At 42.4% G+C, this 11043-nt stretch overlaps 5 protein-coding genes across 8 annotated transcripts; 3 read left to right on the top strand and 2 right to left on the bottom strand.

The window, feature by feature from the left end:
* Window positions 1–152: 152 nt before the first annotated feature.
* Window positions 153–1885, top strand: LOC6736007 (eukaryotic translation initiation factor 5A). 2 transcript variants are annotated; one of them, XM_016168861.3, is made up of 4 exons: window positions 153–297; window positions 859–1075; window positions 1328–1529; window positions 1597–1885. In XM_016168861.3, the coding sequence occupies exons 2-4, from the start codon at window positions 861–863 to the stop codon at window positions 1666–1668; spliced, it is 489 nt and encodes a 162-aa protein (XP_016029382.1). In that variant the 5' UTR covers window positions 153–297; window positions 859–860; the 3' UTR covers window positions 1669–1885. The 2 variants fall into 2 exon arrangements, with proteins under 2 accessions (XP_016029382.1, XP_016029381.1); XM_016168860.3 differs by having other exon boundaries at window positions 253–293.
* Window positions 1886–2733: 848 nt separating this feature from the next.
* On the top strand, window positions 2734–3793 carry LOC6736008 (60S ribosomal protein L12). Of its 2 annotated transcripts, none has more exons than XM_016168863.3 (5): window positions 2734–2828; window positions 2897–2958; window positions 3060–3133; window positions 3195–3375; window positions 3528–3793. In XM_016168863.3, the coding sequence occupies exons 2-5, from the start codon at window positions 2922–2924 to the stop codon at window positions 3731–3733; spliced, it is 498 nt and encodes a 165-aa protein (XP_016029384.1). In that variant the 5' UTR covers window positions 2734–2828; window positions 2897–2921; the 3' UTR covers window positions 3734–3793. The 2 variants fall into 2 exon arrangements, with proteins under 2 accessions (XP_016029384.1, XP_016029383.1); XM_016168862.1 differs by having other exon boundaries at window positions 2806–2833.
* Window positions 3794–4170: 377 nt separating this feature from the next.
* On the bottom strand, window positions 4171–4851 carry LOC6736009 (60S ribosomal protein L39). Its single transcript, XM_002082882.4, has 3 exons — window positions 4702–4851; window positions 4513–4616; window positions 4171–4313 (listed from the first exon to the last, which is right to left on the bottom strand). The coding sequence occupies exons 1-3, from the start codon at window positions 4702–4704 to the stop codon at window positions 4265–4267; spliced, it is 156 nt and encodes a 51-aa protein (XP_002082918.1). The 5' UTR covers window positions 4705–4851; the 3' UTR covers window positions 4171–4264.
* Window positions 4852–5389: 538 nt separating this feature from the next.
* Window positions 5390–7693, top strand: LOC6736010 (ras-related protein Rap-2c). The gene is made up of 4 exons (XM_002082883.4): window positions 5390–5881; window positions 7025–7162; window positions 7281–7398; window positions 7467–7693. Exons 1-4 carry the CDS (start codon window positions 5747–5749, stop codon window positions 7622–7624), a joined length of 549 nt encoding a protein of 182 aa, XP_002082919.1. The 5' UTR covers window positions 5390–5746; the 3' UTR covers window positions 7625–7693.
* A 517-nt stretch (window positions 7694–8210) lies between these two features.
* Window positions 8211–10743, bottom strand: LOC6736011 (transcriptional coactivator yorkie). 2 transcript variants are annotated; one of them, XM_044922417.1, is made up of 5 exons: window positions 9688–10743; window positions 9387–9478; window positions 8790–8945; window positions 8490–8542; window positions 8211–8414 (listed from the first exon to the last, which is right to left on the bottom strand). In XM_044922417.1, exons 1-5 carry the CDS (start codon window positions 10536–10538, stop codon window positions 8310–8312), a joined length of 1257 nt encoding a protein of 418 aa, XP_044778352.1. In that variant the 5' UTR covers window positions 10539–10743; the 3' UTR covers window positions 8211–8309. The 2 variants fall into 2 exon arrangements, with proteins under 2 accessions (XP_044778352.1, XP_016029386.1); XM_016181240.3 differs by lacking the exon at window positions 8790–8945.
* Between the last annotated feature and the right edge of the window lie 300 nt (window positions 10744–11043).

An 11043-nucleotide genomic window follows, 5' to 3' on the forward strand; every position in this document is an offset into this window, starting at 1 on the left:
ATCCTTTAAATTTCCCTACACCATACATGACGTACTATAGTTATATATAGTTGTTTTCAAATTTTAGACTGAGTTGGCAGGCCATTGAAAGTTTGGCGAAAATATTGCATCGGCCTTATCGTTCCATTCCTACAGTTCCTAAAGTGGCACAGCGACCGGCGCTGATAATCTGTGTGCTAAGATGCAGCACTGTGCGTTTCTTATTATTGACCGGAAACAAAACGTGGGTTTGATTCGATAGCAGGGTTCTTTCATTTTACATCTTCGGTTGGAACAGTCACTGGACTTTGCAAGTAGGTTAGTACTTTCGCATTTTTGCGGATAAAAAAATTGCAAATTCGCCCGAGAGGCGGCGGACGACCCAAAGGGCCCTTGCAGCCGGGCGAGATGGTGGAAAACGGCTTGGAAGCCAGAAATAAAATTCGGTCGTCTCGGCACATTCAGTAATGTGCGAAAGAAAGTATTTACACTCACACAAACACACACACAACCACACAAGTGCAAAAATGCTGTACACAACTTTCAAGTGCCGTGTCTCGATGACTTTGCCAAATTAAATGTTTGAACATTAAAGTGCCAAGTGCCTGGGTGTGCATTTGGCATACGACATTTCGGATACAAACATTCGCCGACACATATAGACATACGTATGTATGCATTTTTTCGGCTTGCACACACACGCATTTACGTACATATGTGCGAATCCCGTCTGTGTCTGTATGTATGCATAGAACGTCGAGGTATATAATGTGCTTTCAACACCAGCTAGTGTCTTTGTGCCTAAGTGTGAATGCATTCAAATCGCAATCAATCGGCAGTTAACTAAAAAGATATATTATTAATTCAATCACTTCTAAGATATGGCAGATATGGCTGAGTTGGACGATCATTTCGAGCCCACGGATTCCGGCGCATCGGAGACCTATCCCATGCAATGTTCGGCATTGCGCAAAAACGGATTCGTCATGCTGAAGTCGCGGCCATGCAAGATTGTCGAGATGTCTACTTCAAAGACTGGAAAGCACGGACACGCCAAGGTTCACATGGTTGGCATTGATATTTTCTCCAACAAAAAGTGAGTATATTCGCATATTCCTTCCTATCTGGTGGCAGCAGCATTTGCTGAGAACACAAAGGCAGGTCCGCTGCGCCGCGACGCGCTGCTCTTGAATAAAATCAACGAAAAGTGTGCGCAAGCAATCTTATCTTGGACCAAAGTTATCAATAAATTTATGGAGGAAAAGTAGAGTTCAACGCGCGACGCCACCTCAAGCCAAATCAAGATCCTCTTACTTAACGCCTGCCTGGTCTATCGTCGTCTTTGCAGATATGAAGATATTTGCCCATCTACTCATAACATGGATGTGCCCAATGTCAAAAGGGAGGACCTTCAGTTGATTGCTATTAGTGACGATGGCTTCCTTACATTGATGAACGAGTCCGGAGATCTGCGTGAAGACTTGAAGATTCCTGACGGCGATTTGGGTGAACAATTGCGTTTCGATTTTGAGAATGGCAAGGACTTACTGGTGAGTTTGCTTCGACACCATATTATTTACCAGCGAATAATTTATTATTATTATTATACTTTTTCAGTGCACCGTTCTCAAGGCGTGCGGAGAGGAGTGCGTTATCGCAATTAAAACCAATACTGCTCTGGACAAATAGGCAAAATGTGTCGCTGTAAATTTCTGTTGCATTTACATCTGAAACAAATTTATTCAAAGATGCTGTTATAGGCTAGTTGGCTCTACATCTTAAATCTGGTTCTAACGATTGTAATTAATATAACAGAAACTCGAAGCATCATGATTGAATAACCAAGTAACAAGATACACGTTTGCCAATAAAATTTTTTACCTAAACGTCATCCGTAAAACTATGATTCTCCTGCTTTTCATTGGGTTTAAGCTCTTTATTTCAGCAAACTTTATTCTAATTCGCACAGCCAAATGGGAAAAGTAAACAAAATGTTGGCCTGGACGGACGCTCGAATGTATGGCGTCACTTAGCATGGTGATGGTAAACGGCGGGAACCAGGTGGGGTGACGCTACCGGTTTTGAATGGGTTCAAGAAGAACTTGTATTATTGACAATGCTACTGAGCATTACTAGACTTCATTTAAAAGTGAAGTGTATTCGCAAAAAGATGAAGTACTCGGATACAGAGAATGGAGGCATATTGTTTGAGGCAGGTCGGAATTTCGAATAGTACCAATTTATGTATGTGCATATTTGTACGATTCAAATGCTGTTGTTAAATAACATTGCAACATTAATGTACCTACTTTCGGAAAGGTCAAGTAAAAGTACAAAAACAATAAAAACAATTTTCATAAGTTGTAAGATAAGAATAGTAATCGATAGTTTTTAAGCCAAATGCTAAGCAATCGATATACCAATTGTCTTGTAAATCGGTTTAGTAAATTGATAGGCAAAATTAAAATAAGTATTTCTTTAGCTAGAAGATATAAATTACTTTCATAATCACAAATAAATATTAGAGTTTTAAAAACTATACTAACAAGAAGATAATAATATTTTAATCGACCGCTATAAAAGTAGTTAAAAAAAAATATAAATTTTAATTTTAATTGTTCTCAAAATATATCAATTAGTATTTAACATTTTCAACAAAATACGTTTTCTTAAAGCTTAATTTTAAATTAAGAATAAATAAAAATAAATAAACTCAATACACTCGTTTCATTTCCGCGTTCCATTCAAGACACTTTTTATTCCGATAGCCCTGTGCGATACATCACTTGCAAACGGTCCTCCCGGAAATCGATAGCTTCTTCTTTCTTTTTCTGTGTGTCTTTTTTGCGGTAAAGTACATGAGCTGAAAATGTCTCAAATAAAATCGGCGAAAACTAACGTAATCTTTGCCTTACAGCGACTGTTCAAGCCAAGATACCGCTATGCCTCCCAAATTCGACCCAACGGAAGTTAAATTGGGTAAGTAAACGAGTGTTTTTGTGAGGAGTTGAGCTTCGAACAAACCGAAGTTTAAAATAGAGGATTGCCTAAAATAACAAATTTCTAAACCCAAATTACAGTGTACCTGCGTTGCGTGGGCGGAGAAGTCGGTGCCACATCCTCCCTGGCCCCCAAGATCGGTCCCCTCGGTCTGGTAAGCATGCAAATCGGTTTGTTTACTTGTGCAATTCGCGCTAACAAGAGTGTCTCTGTAGTCGCCCAAGAAAATCGGTGATGACATCGCCAAGGCCACCTCCGACTGGAAGGGTCTGAAGATTACCGTCTGTCTGACCATCCAGAACCGACAGGCCGCCATCTCCGTGGTTCCCTCCGCCGCCTCGCTGATCATCAAGGCTCTGAAGGAACCCCCACGTGACCGCAAGAAGCAGAAGAACAGTGAGTATTGCCGGCAATCCCAAACTGAACTCCAATTGCTTGCGCCGGTTTGTGGTGGAGCATGACCTCTGGTTCCACCGCGCACTGCCCACATGCACTGGATGGTTCTGTGCCTGATCACCCAATTAACAGCAGATATCCATCATTTACAGTCAAGCACAGTGGAAACATTGGCTTCGAAGACATTCTGGCCATCGCCCGCGTGATGAGGCCCAGGTCCATGGCCCGTGAGCTGAAGGGAACCTGCAAGGAAGTTCTGGGAACCGCCCAGAGCGTTGGCTGCACCGTTGACGGAAAGCACCCTCATGATGTTATTGACGAACTGAACGAGGGCTCCATTGAAGTCCCCGCGGAATAAACAGTTTTTTAAACAGAATTAATAAATTGTACGCGATACAGTCTGTAATAATTGACCCAATCGGACAGAATTTTACTTTCGATGTTAAGAAATGTGCATACTGCATCTAGTCCGCAGAGAGCATTGCCATTGAGCAACGCAATAGGAGCTGTTGAATTCCTATTAGTCACAAAACAAAGTGCAGACCTCTTGAGTACATCAATACAGCATTTTAATTTGTTTGTTAAACCAAACATGTATTTGGAAGCTCTAGCTCTGCCCGTGCACTTTCCAGTAAACAATTCGCGCACATGCCCGGCAAAAAGCACATGCTTGATAAGAAAGATTCGTTTTCGTTAGGGGAGGATGCGTCCGGTCACATTTTCGGAGGATGCTGATTTTAGCCTGTTTGCTGCTGTATGCCACCCCTTTCCCAATATACAAATAAAAAGAGGGTATTTAATCCGCAAATTGTAGACGAATTTATTATTTCATATTCTCGAAAAGATCTTCAGCATTCCACAAAATTGCGGAGCTCCTGGAATCAACAGCTTACAGCTTCAACTTGGTACGCCTCCAGTGACGGCGCTTAGCGTTGTAACTGAAAGGAAAAGCGGAAAGTGGAAGTTAGAATCAGACTAAGAATGTTGCACCAAGGTTCTTCATGTTATCAATAAGATGAGCGAAAAACAAGGTAGTGACAGTGCACTCAACAATTAAACGCAATTGTGTTGCGATACTTTGCCCTTACAAAACCTTTGGCACTAAACGTTTAAATAGAAAATCAACGCTGAACTCACCGAATAGTGTTGCCAGTACGTAGGCGAACCCATTGGGGAACGGATCTGTTCTGCTTCAGCTTCTTAGCCAGCTTCTGCTTTATTCTGAACGACTTGTGTGCAGCCTGGTGGAGAAAGAAGTAACGAACGTTTAGTATCTCGATATATTCAAAACATTTGATCAAAAACACAAATAAAATAATTTCCCACCATTTCGTCCAATCTTTTCAACGAGCCACACCGGAAAGAAAGAACCAGACCGGAAAAGAATACGCGTTGGTGGTGGGTAAGTATCGATAAGTTTACGTCTCCACAATTTGATGTTATATGGGACGATGAAAAAGAACGAAAAATATTTGAGGTATTACAAAATTTTATAATAAAATTTTTAAGACTTTGTTATAGCAAGGGTAGTACTTATAAAATTAGATAACTAAGTTAGTTTCTTCCAATTACTACTCGTTTCTTGAGTTAAATATTTTGCATGTTTCCGTAAGAACCGGTATCAGCTGTTAAGCGTAAGTGAGCGAGGAAATCATATTATATTTTGCAAACAGAATTCAGCTATCTTTTATTATATATTTTCTTTATATACAATTTATATTACTTTGTATCTGTTTTATATATATATTTTTTACTTTACGTATATTGCAAATACATCACCAAAATATAAACAATGAAAACATAAAGATCGGCATGATTAAATGTGAAAGTGTAATTATCGTTAGTCTGTTTTAATTCGATCATGTTGTCTTCTAATTCGTAGCGAAAAAATATTTTTTTAAAATAAAGTTCCTTAATTATATAACTTTATAAAAATAATTTTCTTCGGCATTCCGATTAGAGGCCTATCGATAACGGTTTCAATTGTCGTGTGTATCTGCCCCTAACATTTTTGTTCTAAAACCATTATTTCATTTCCTCTATACATCGTTCCATTTTCCCATAAGTGTCAGTGTCATCATTTATCAATTATCATTTGATTATTATATTTTACAATATAATATGTGTTTAAGAAAAGTAAAAAACGCTTCCTACTGAGGACGAGGCACAAACAGAGCGCAGTTTTGTCACCGAACTTCCGTGCATTACGTGCGAATCGAAACGCAATGTCAACCCATACATAATATTTTGCTTTGTAAACGGTTTTTGAGTTGAAATACATACACACAGTGGTGTTAAATATAAACACGTACAGAAGACTCATTTGCATCTATATTGCACGCATCGAATAACACAAAAAGCTGATTTAACAATGCGCGAATTCAAAGTTGTTGTGCTCGGGTCGGGGGGAGTTGGTAAATCGGCCCTCACGGTGCAATTCGTCTCGGGATGCTTTATTGAAAAGTACGATCCCACCATCGAGGACTTCTACCGCAAGGAAATCGAGGTATGTACATGGTGTGGTATGCATATGTACGCGATATCGGCCAGACATAATCAATTTACAAACGCAGCCACACGCACATACAGATCTACATAAATATTTATGTATGTACTAAGCGTAATCACGCACATACATACGAACGTCTGTAAGCACGGGCCCAGCACAGACATCCGTACATATACGATTGTTCGTATGTATGAATGTATGCGCACATATGTAGATACATATAATGGGCGATTAATTGTACATACATATGTACATATGTGCGAACGGCCACATATAGATTCATAAATTCACTGGCGTCTGTGCATCCAAATGTGCATATTTGAGCATAGGCGTGGGTGTTGCTGCAAGGATTAATGGCCAAGCCAGTTTTCAGCCCGAAAACATGATTCATAGGCGTCCGCATCCGCAGTCGGGGGGTTTATTAAATAGGGAGCGGACTGATAACGCTAAGCGACTCCGAAACCTGCATTTTCATTCCCTTGCAGTGCAATTCTCGTTTCGGCCGTTTCCAGCCAGCCAAACTAGTTCCCAAGCCATAATGTGCATTCTACGCAGAGCAGAGTGCCATTTGCATCGCAGCCTGCGCAAAAGTTCACAGTTTGTCATCGCTAGCAAGGCAACCCATTCGATGAGTGAATCAATCAGCTGGAACCGTATGTATCTCGCCATGCTGTTTATCTTTGAAAACTGCATTGTGCTGCCGAATTGAAAGCAAAATGCTCACATTAACTGCGACGTGAGTTCGCCTCTTGCCATAGAATGAATGAATGACACATGGGAGTGTACTCACTCGCAGCCACGAGTCCATCGGATAGCTGATACTGCATGGATCTCGGGTGCATAAGTGCCGCCTTCGGCAAATAAAATATGTCTAATGATGTCGAAAGACAAAGAGCAGGCGTTTCTTCCGCATTCGCACATGCCCGCCATCGTGTGTACCACCCCATTTTGTGGGCAGCACTTGCACAACCCCTAATACCGCAGCTTTGTCTGAAGAGCAAATAACTATTTCAATTAATCCCTTCCGAGCCAAGAGAACGTACAACGTACGTTTGCCCACGTACTTACGTAGATGGGGCCAGCTTCTGCGGGTTCAACGCCCCAAGACAATTTACTAATGCAATTTACCCTCTCTTGCAGGTGGACAGCTCGCCGTGCGTCTTGGAAATCTTGGACACCGCGGGCACAGAGCAATTCGCATCCATGAGAGATCTCTACATCAAAAACGGTCATGGTTTTATTGTAATGTATTCACTTACGAACCATCAAACATTTCAGGTATGAAAGCCACAAGTCCCTCTGCGTTTTTAGCATCGTGTTTGCCTTACTTTTTGACCCGAACCCGCTCTTGAGTACTCCAACTAATGCCAACTAATGGTCTCGCTTTGCTCCACAGGATATTTCTAGTATGAAAAATGTGATCACTCGAGTGAAAGGAAGTCAGCCAGCACCCATCCTACTAGTCGCGAACAAATTCGATTTAGATTGCCAAAGAGAGGTATCCACCGCTGAAGGTAGGCATCCATATAACTCCCCAGACGAGACTGCTCCTACTCACACCTCTGTTTTCCTCGTTGCATAGGTAATGCCTTGGCACAACTGTGGGACTGTCCATTTATCGAGGCATCTGCTAAGGATCGGATAAACGTAAACGAAGTATTCGCCACCATCGTTCGAGAGATGAATTTGACGCAAGAGAATCGGCAAAAAAAAAATTACTGTTGTTGTACGCTTTTATAGAAATTTTGTAAAATTGTAAGATTATTATAGTTAAAAATAAAATTACTAATATTTAATAGATAACGAAAACTTGCCGGACTTTTATTTTCCATTGCCCCGAAACAAAGTTGTGCTGAAAAACCCAAGTCCAACTCTTATCATCTATGAAAGCTGTTGAAAGAATTCAAACGATGACTAGCTTGACAGCACGAAAATAAGTAATTCATGCTAAATTAGAAGAGGTTTGCAATTGTGACTCATGGATTGATAAAGAGCGATGAGCACGGATGTCTTTGGCTCCACGAAAAGCTGAATATGAATCTGACAGATTCACAGATGGAACTCAATGAAGCTCATGAGCATTCGAGCATTCTGGTCCAAGCGCACGCTGCATTCGGGTTACTTCTTGGCTTGCACTTTACAAAAGTCGGGGTATTCGGGTTTCGGCATGAGTCATCGCTGCTGACCACACCTTCCATCCACCTGAACTCTCTCTCTTCGGCGTTCGAAAGTCATCTGAATCAGATTTCTTCTTTTCAACCAGTGCGTTCATATCGAAAGAAAAACCCAGAAACGAGCCGCCCAGTAATAATGATAAACACACAAATTCGTTATGTAAAGAAATACTATAAAATTTGAAAAATATTTAATTTAGAATAATACAAAATATAAAACTTTTAGGTCTAATACAGATGTATACATTGAATTAATTAATTTTATACCATTCCAAATCGTCAGGTTTGTGGGAAGACGGCGGATTTACAATGGCCTGTGCGTCATTGAACAAGTTACTGCAAAGATTATCCTCAATCTGAAAGCGAAAAGTGCGTAAGGTGAGGTGGTGGCGTGCAACTCGGTTAGCCAACTGGCAACTGCGAATGCTTACCTGGAGGGAAGACACTAAGTTATCTGGGCAGTCGAGCACGCTAAGCCCAGATTCTGCAAAGATACACGGTAAGGGGAGGCGTTAAGTTAGTAAAGGCGAGGCATGGAGCGATAAGGAGTGTGGAGTGTTCGGCCTCTATCTCAAGATCAGTACTATACTATATAGTGAAAGCAGAGATGCCATGGGAATTACGTGATCGGCCCCCCGCCCACTGCGCACTCAATGTTATCTAGCGATGTCGCTACGATATCTGTGTGTCTCGTTGTCTTACGCTAGTCGGGGTGGTGGAACGAGACTTACGCATTCTGGGATCATTCCATGAAGTCGTTCGATCAATGTGATTTATAAAGTAAAGATCTCCGGACTCGGTAACTGCCTGCTCCCAACCATCCGGCAGTGGACCCAAATTGTTAGCAATGGTCGATGTGGTAGTTTGTTTTGTAGTTTGCAAAACATCTATCGAACAAAAACAATGAATTACAAACCAAAGTAAATAAAAACAAATTAAAATATGTCTTCAACGTAATGCTGCAGTGCAAGCGGATGATAACTGAGGGGCACTGGCGCCCAGCATGCAGCACATATCAGAATCAATTGGAGTGTACTCAAAGCAAATCCAATCGAACTCCCACTTCCGAATGCCAAAATGATCAGACTCCAACCCAATCCCGAAAAGTGCATTGACGCGCTCAAAATGGACGGAATGGACTCCCTGAAATCGGTTGTGTATGCTGTTCATGCGTTAGTTGGAATGAGTTAGAGCCTATCTTATCCCTGCCTGGTCTCTAGCATTAATTAGTCCTCTGATGGGTGATTTAAGTGGGTTAACAATGAGACGCAGCCACAGGCAGTTAACGACTTGCTTATTTAAGGCATGAAATCTCAGATAGAACCTACCATTCTGCTTTATTCGCTCGGCCATCAAGATTTGCTGCTGCTGGCGATATTGGATTCTGGGATCCTCCCACTGCGTAGATTTTGTAGTATGACTGCAAGTAGAGGGAACATCATTGTTGAGATGGCTGTTTTGGCTATTAGTTAAGCTAGTAATGCTTGAGAGATAAACTTTAAAGTCAACCAACGAAGCGAAGAGATATCTGTGACTCACAAGAGTATCATAGTTTTCATAAGTTCATAAAGACGACACGTATTAAATAAAGCTTCCTGCACACTGTTCTTAAAGTCTGCCCACACTCACTTCAAGTAGTAGATCTGGCCATCGTTGGTCTTGGCTTGCTCCCATCCCGGCGGCAAGGCGCCCAGTTGGCGGTTCAACTGAATGGGGCTGATGACGTCGTAGGAGCGCTGCTTCTTGTGCACTGTCTGCATGGACATGGGAATGTCCTGCGACATGCAGGTGTTCATGGCGTCCAGATCGATGGCCGAGCTGGCCGGGGCGCCGCTTGGGAACTCTTGGGCACTGTTCTCTGGGAAAGTGGGCCCAGCGGGCTGCTGTTGGCTGCTCGGATTGGCATTCGGATTGTTGGCTGCTGCTGCGTCGCTCCGGGCGCGCACGTTGTAGTTCTGCTGCAGCGAGGCGGGGCTGCTGCGGGCTCGGGAGTGATGTATCGCCAGGCGGCTGTGCTGGGGAGACGGCTGGATCTGGAGCTGGGGGATGGCGGCGATGGGCGACTGGCCATCTGGCTGCTGGACGATGGACGCCTTGTTCCCGATGTTGATGCTCGACTGGGAGCCCGCGTCGTAGGTGGAGTCGGCGCTGTTGGCCCGCGAGTGCGAGGGCGCCGGGGGCGTGAAGAAGGAGTTGGGCAGCTTCCGCATGCGCAGGGGCAGCTGCAGCGGGCGCTTGGCGTCACCCGGATTCAGGACGCTGTCGAACAGCGCCTGCAGGTTGTCGTCCGTGTCCTGGTTGACCCGCACCACCAGGTTGTTGGACTTGATCGGCGACAACATGTCCTCGTCGTCGATCTCCTTCTCGATCAGGCTGTTTGTATTGCTGCTGGCTGACATCGTCGTTAACATATAAAAGGCACTTATTGTATACAAACGAAAACTACATAGAATTATCTTAGCGATTAGGCACGCGCACATATATGTTCTTCCATATACGTATCACTCCATCGCGCTGCGCGAAACTATAACATTAAGGTGTTAAAAACTAAACTTCGTTGCAATAAATAATAGTAATAATAATAATTACGGAACTGCCAACATAAAATAAATTTAGCCCAGTGTTGCCAGATGGCTATCCCCGTCCACTTGTCCATTCCGATACCAGCGTTCCTCATGTAATCGGCTTCGTGGCTGCACCTGCGGAATGCCAGGGGTATTCCGGAAACCGATAACGATTTTTGTCGTTTTTTTTTTTTAGCTATAGCTAAAGATATATTATTTATTTTGTAAATAATAAGGTACAAAACTCACACACTTGTGTTCCATAATATCAGACTATAAATTATTAGACTTACAATTATTATTTCTTGGTCTATAACATTTTGTTTAGTGAAAATAAGTGCAGGCAAAGGTCTGTCAAAAACGCATACCTAATAACAATATAAACTGAATGTACCTTGCTGTTTTAAATAATAAGTGCAAG

This window comes from Drosophila simulans, chromosome 2R (genome assembly GCF_016746395.2).
Source record: "Drosophila simulans strain w501 chromosome 2R, Prin_Dsim_3.1, whole genome shotgun sequence".
Lineage (NCBI taxonomy): Eukaryota > Metazoa > Arthropoda > Insecta > Diptera > Drosophilidae > Drosophila > Drosophila simulans.

What these genes read in the sequence shown, in the direction of transcription:
- LOC6736007 (XM_016168861.3), top strand. Translation starts at nt 861, where the DNA reads ATGGCAGATATGGCTGAGTTGGACGATCATTTCGAGCCCACGGATTCC. An exon ending in GATATTTTCTCCAACAAAAA is followed by an intron (nt 1,076 to 1,327) that starts GTGAGTATATTC and finishes TCGTCTTTGCAG; the next exon opens with ATATGAAGATATTTGCCCAT. An exon ending in AGAATGGCAAGGACTTACTG is followed by an intron (nt 1,530 to 1,596) that starts GTGAGTTTGCTT and finishes ATACTTTTTCAG; the next exon opens with TGCACCGTTCTCAAGGCGTG.
- LOC6736008 (XM_016168863.3), top strand. Translation starts at nt 2,922, where the DNA reads ATGCCTCCCAAATTCGACCCAACGGAAGTTAAATTGG. An exon ending in AGATCGGTCCCCTCGGTCTG is followed by an intron (nt 3,134 to 3,194) that starts GTAAGCATGCAA and finishes GTGTCTCTGTAG; the next exon opens with TCGCCCAAGAAAATCGGTGA. An exon ending in CCGCAAGAAGCAGAAGAACA is followed by an intron (nt 3,376 to 3,527) that starts GTGAGTATTGCC and finishes CATCATTTACAG; the next exon opens with TCAAGCACAGTGGAAACATT.
- LOC6736009 (XM_002082882.4), bottom strand. An exon ending in CGTACTGGCAACACTATTCG is followed by an intron (nt 4,314 to 4,512) that starts GTGAGTTCAGCG and finishes TTTTCCTTTCAG; the next exon opens with TTACAACGCTAAGCGCCGTC.
- LOC6736010 (XM_002082883.4), top strand. Translation starts at nt 5,747, where the DNA reads ATGCGCGAATTCAAAGTTGTTGTGCTCGGGTCGGGGGGAGTTGGTAAA. An exon ending in TCTACCGCAAGGAAATCGAG is followed by an intron (nt 5,882 to 7,024) that starts GTATGTACATGG and finishes CCTCTCTTGCAG; the next exon opens with GTGGACAGCTCGCCGTGCGT. An exon ending in AGAGGTATCCACCGCTGAAG is followed by an intron (nt 7,399 to 7,466) that starts GTAGGCATCCAT and finishes CTCGTTGCATAG; the next exon opens with GTAATGCCTTGGCACAACTG.
- LOC6736011 (XM_044922417.1), bottom strand. Translation starts at nt 10,538, where the DNA reads ATGTGCGCGTGCCTAATCGCTAAGATAATTCTATGTAGTTTTCGTTTG. An exon ending in CGAGCGAATAAAGCAGAATG is followed by an intron (nt 8,946 to 9,386) that starts GTAGGTTCTATC and finishes TTTGTTCGATAG; the next exon opens with ATGTTTTGCAAACTACAAAA. An exon ending in ACTTAGTGTCTTCCCTCCAG is followed by an intron (nt 8,415 to 8,489) that starts GTAAGCATTCGC and finishes TTTCGCTTTCAG; the next exon opens with ATTGAGGATAATCTTTGCAG.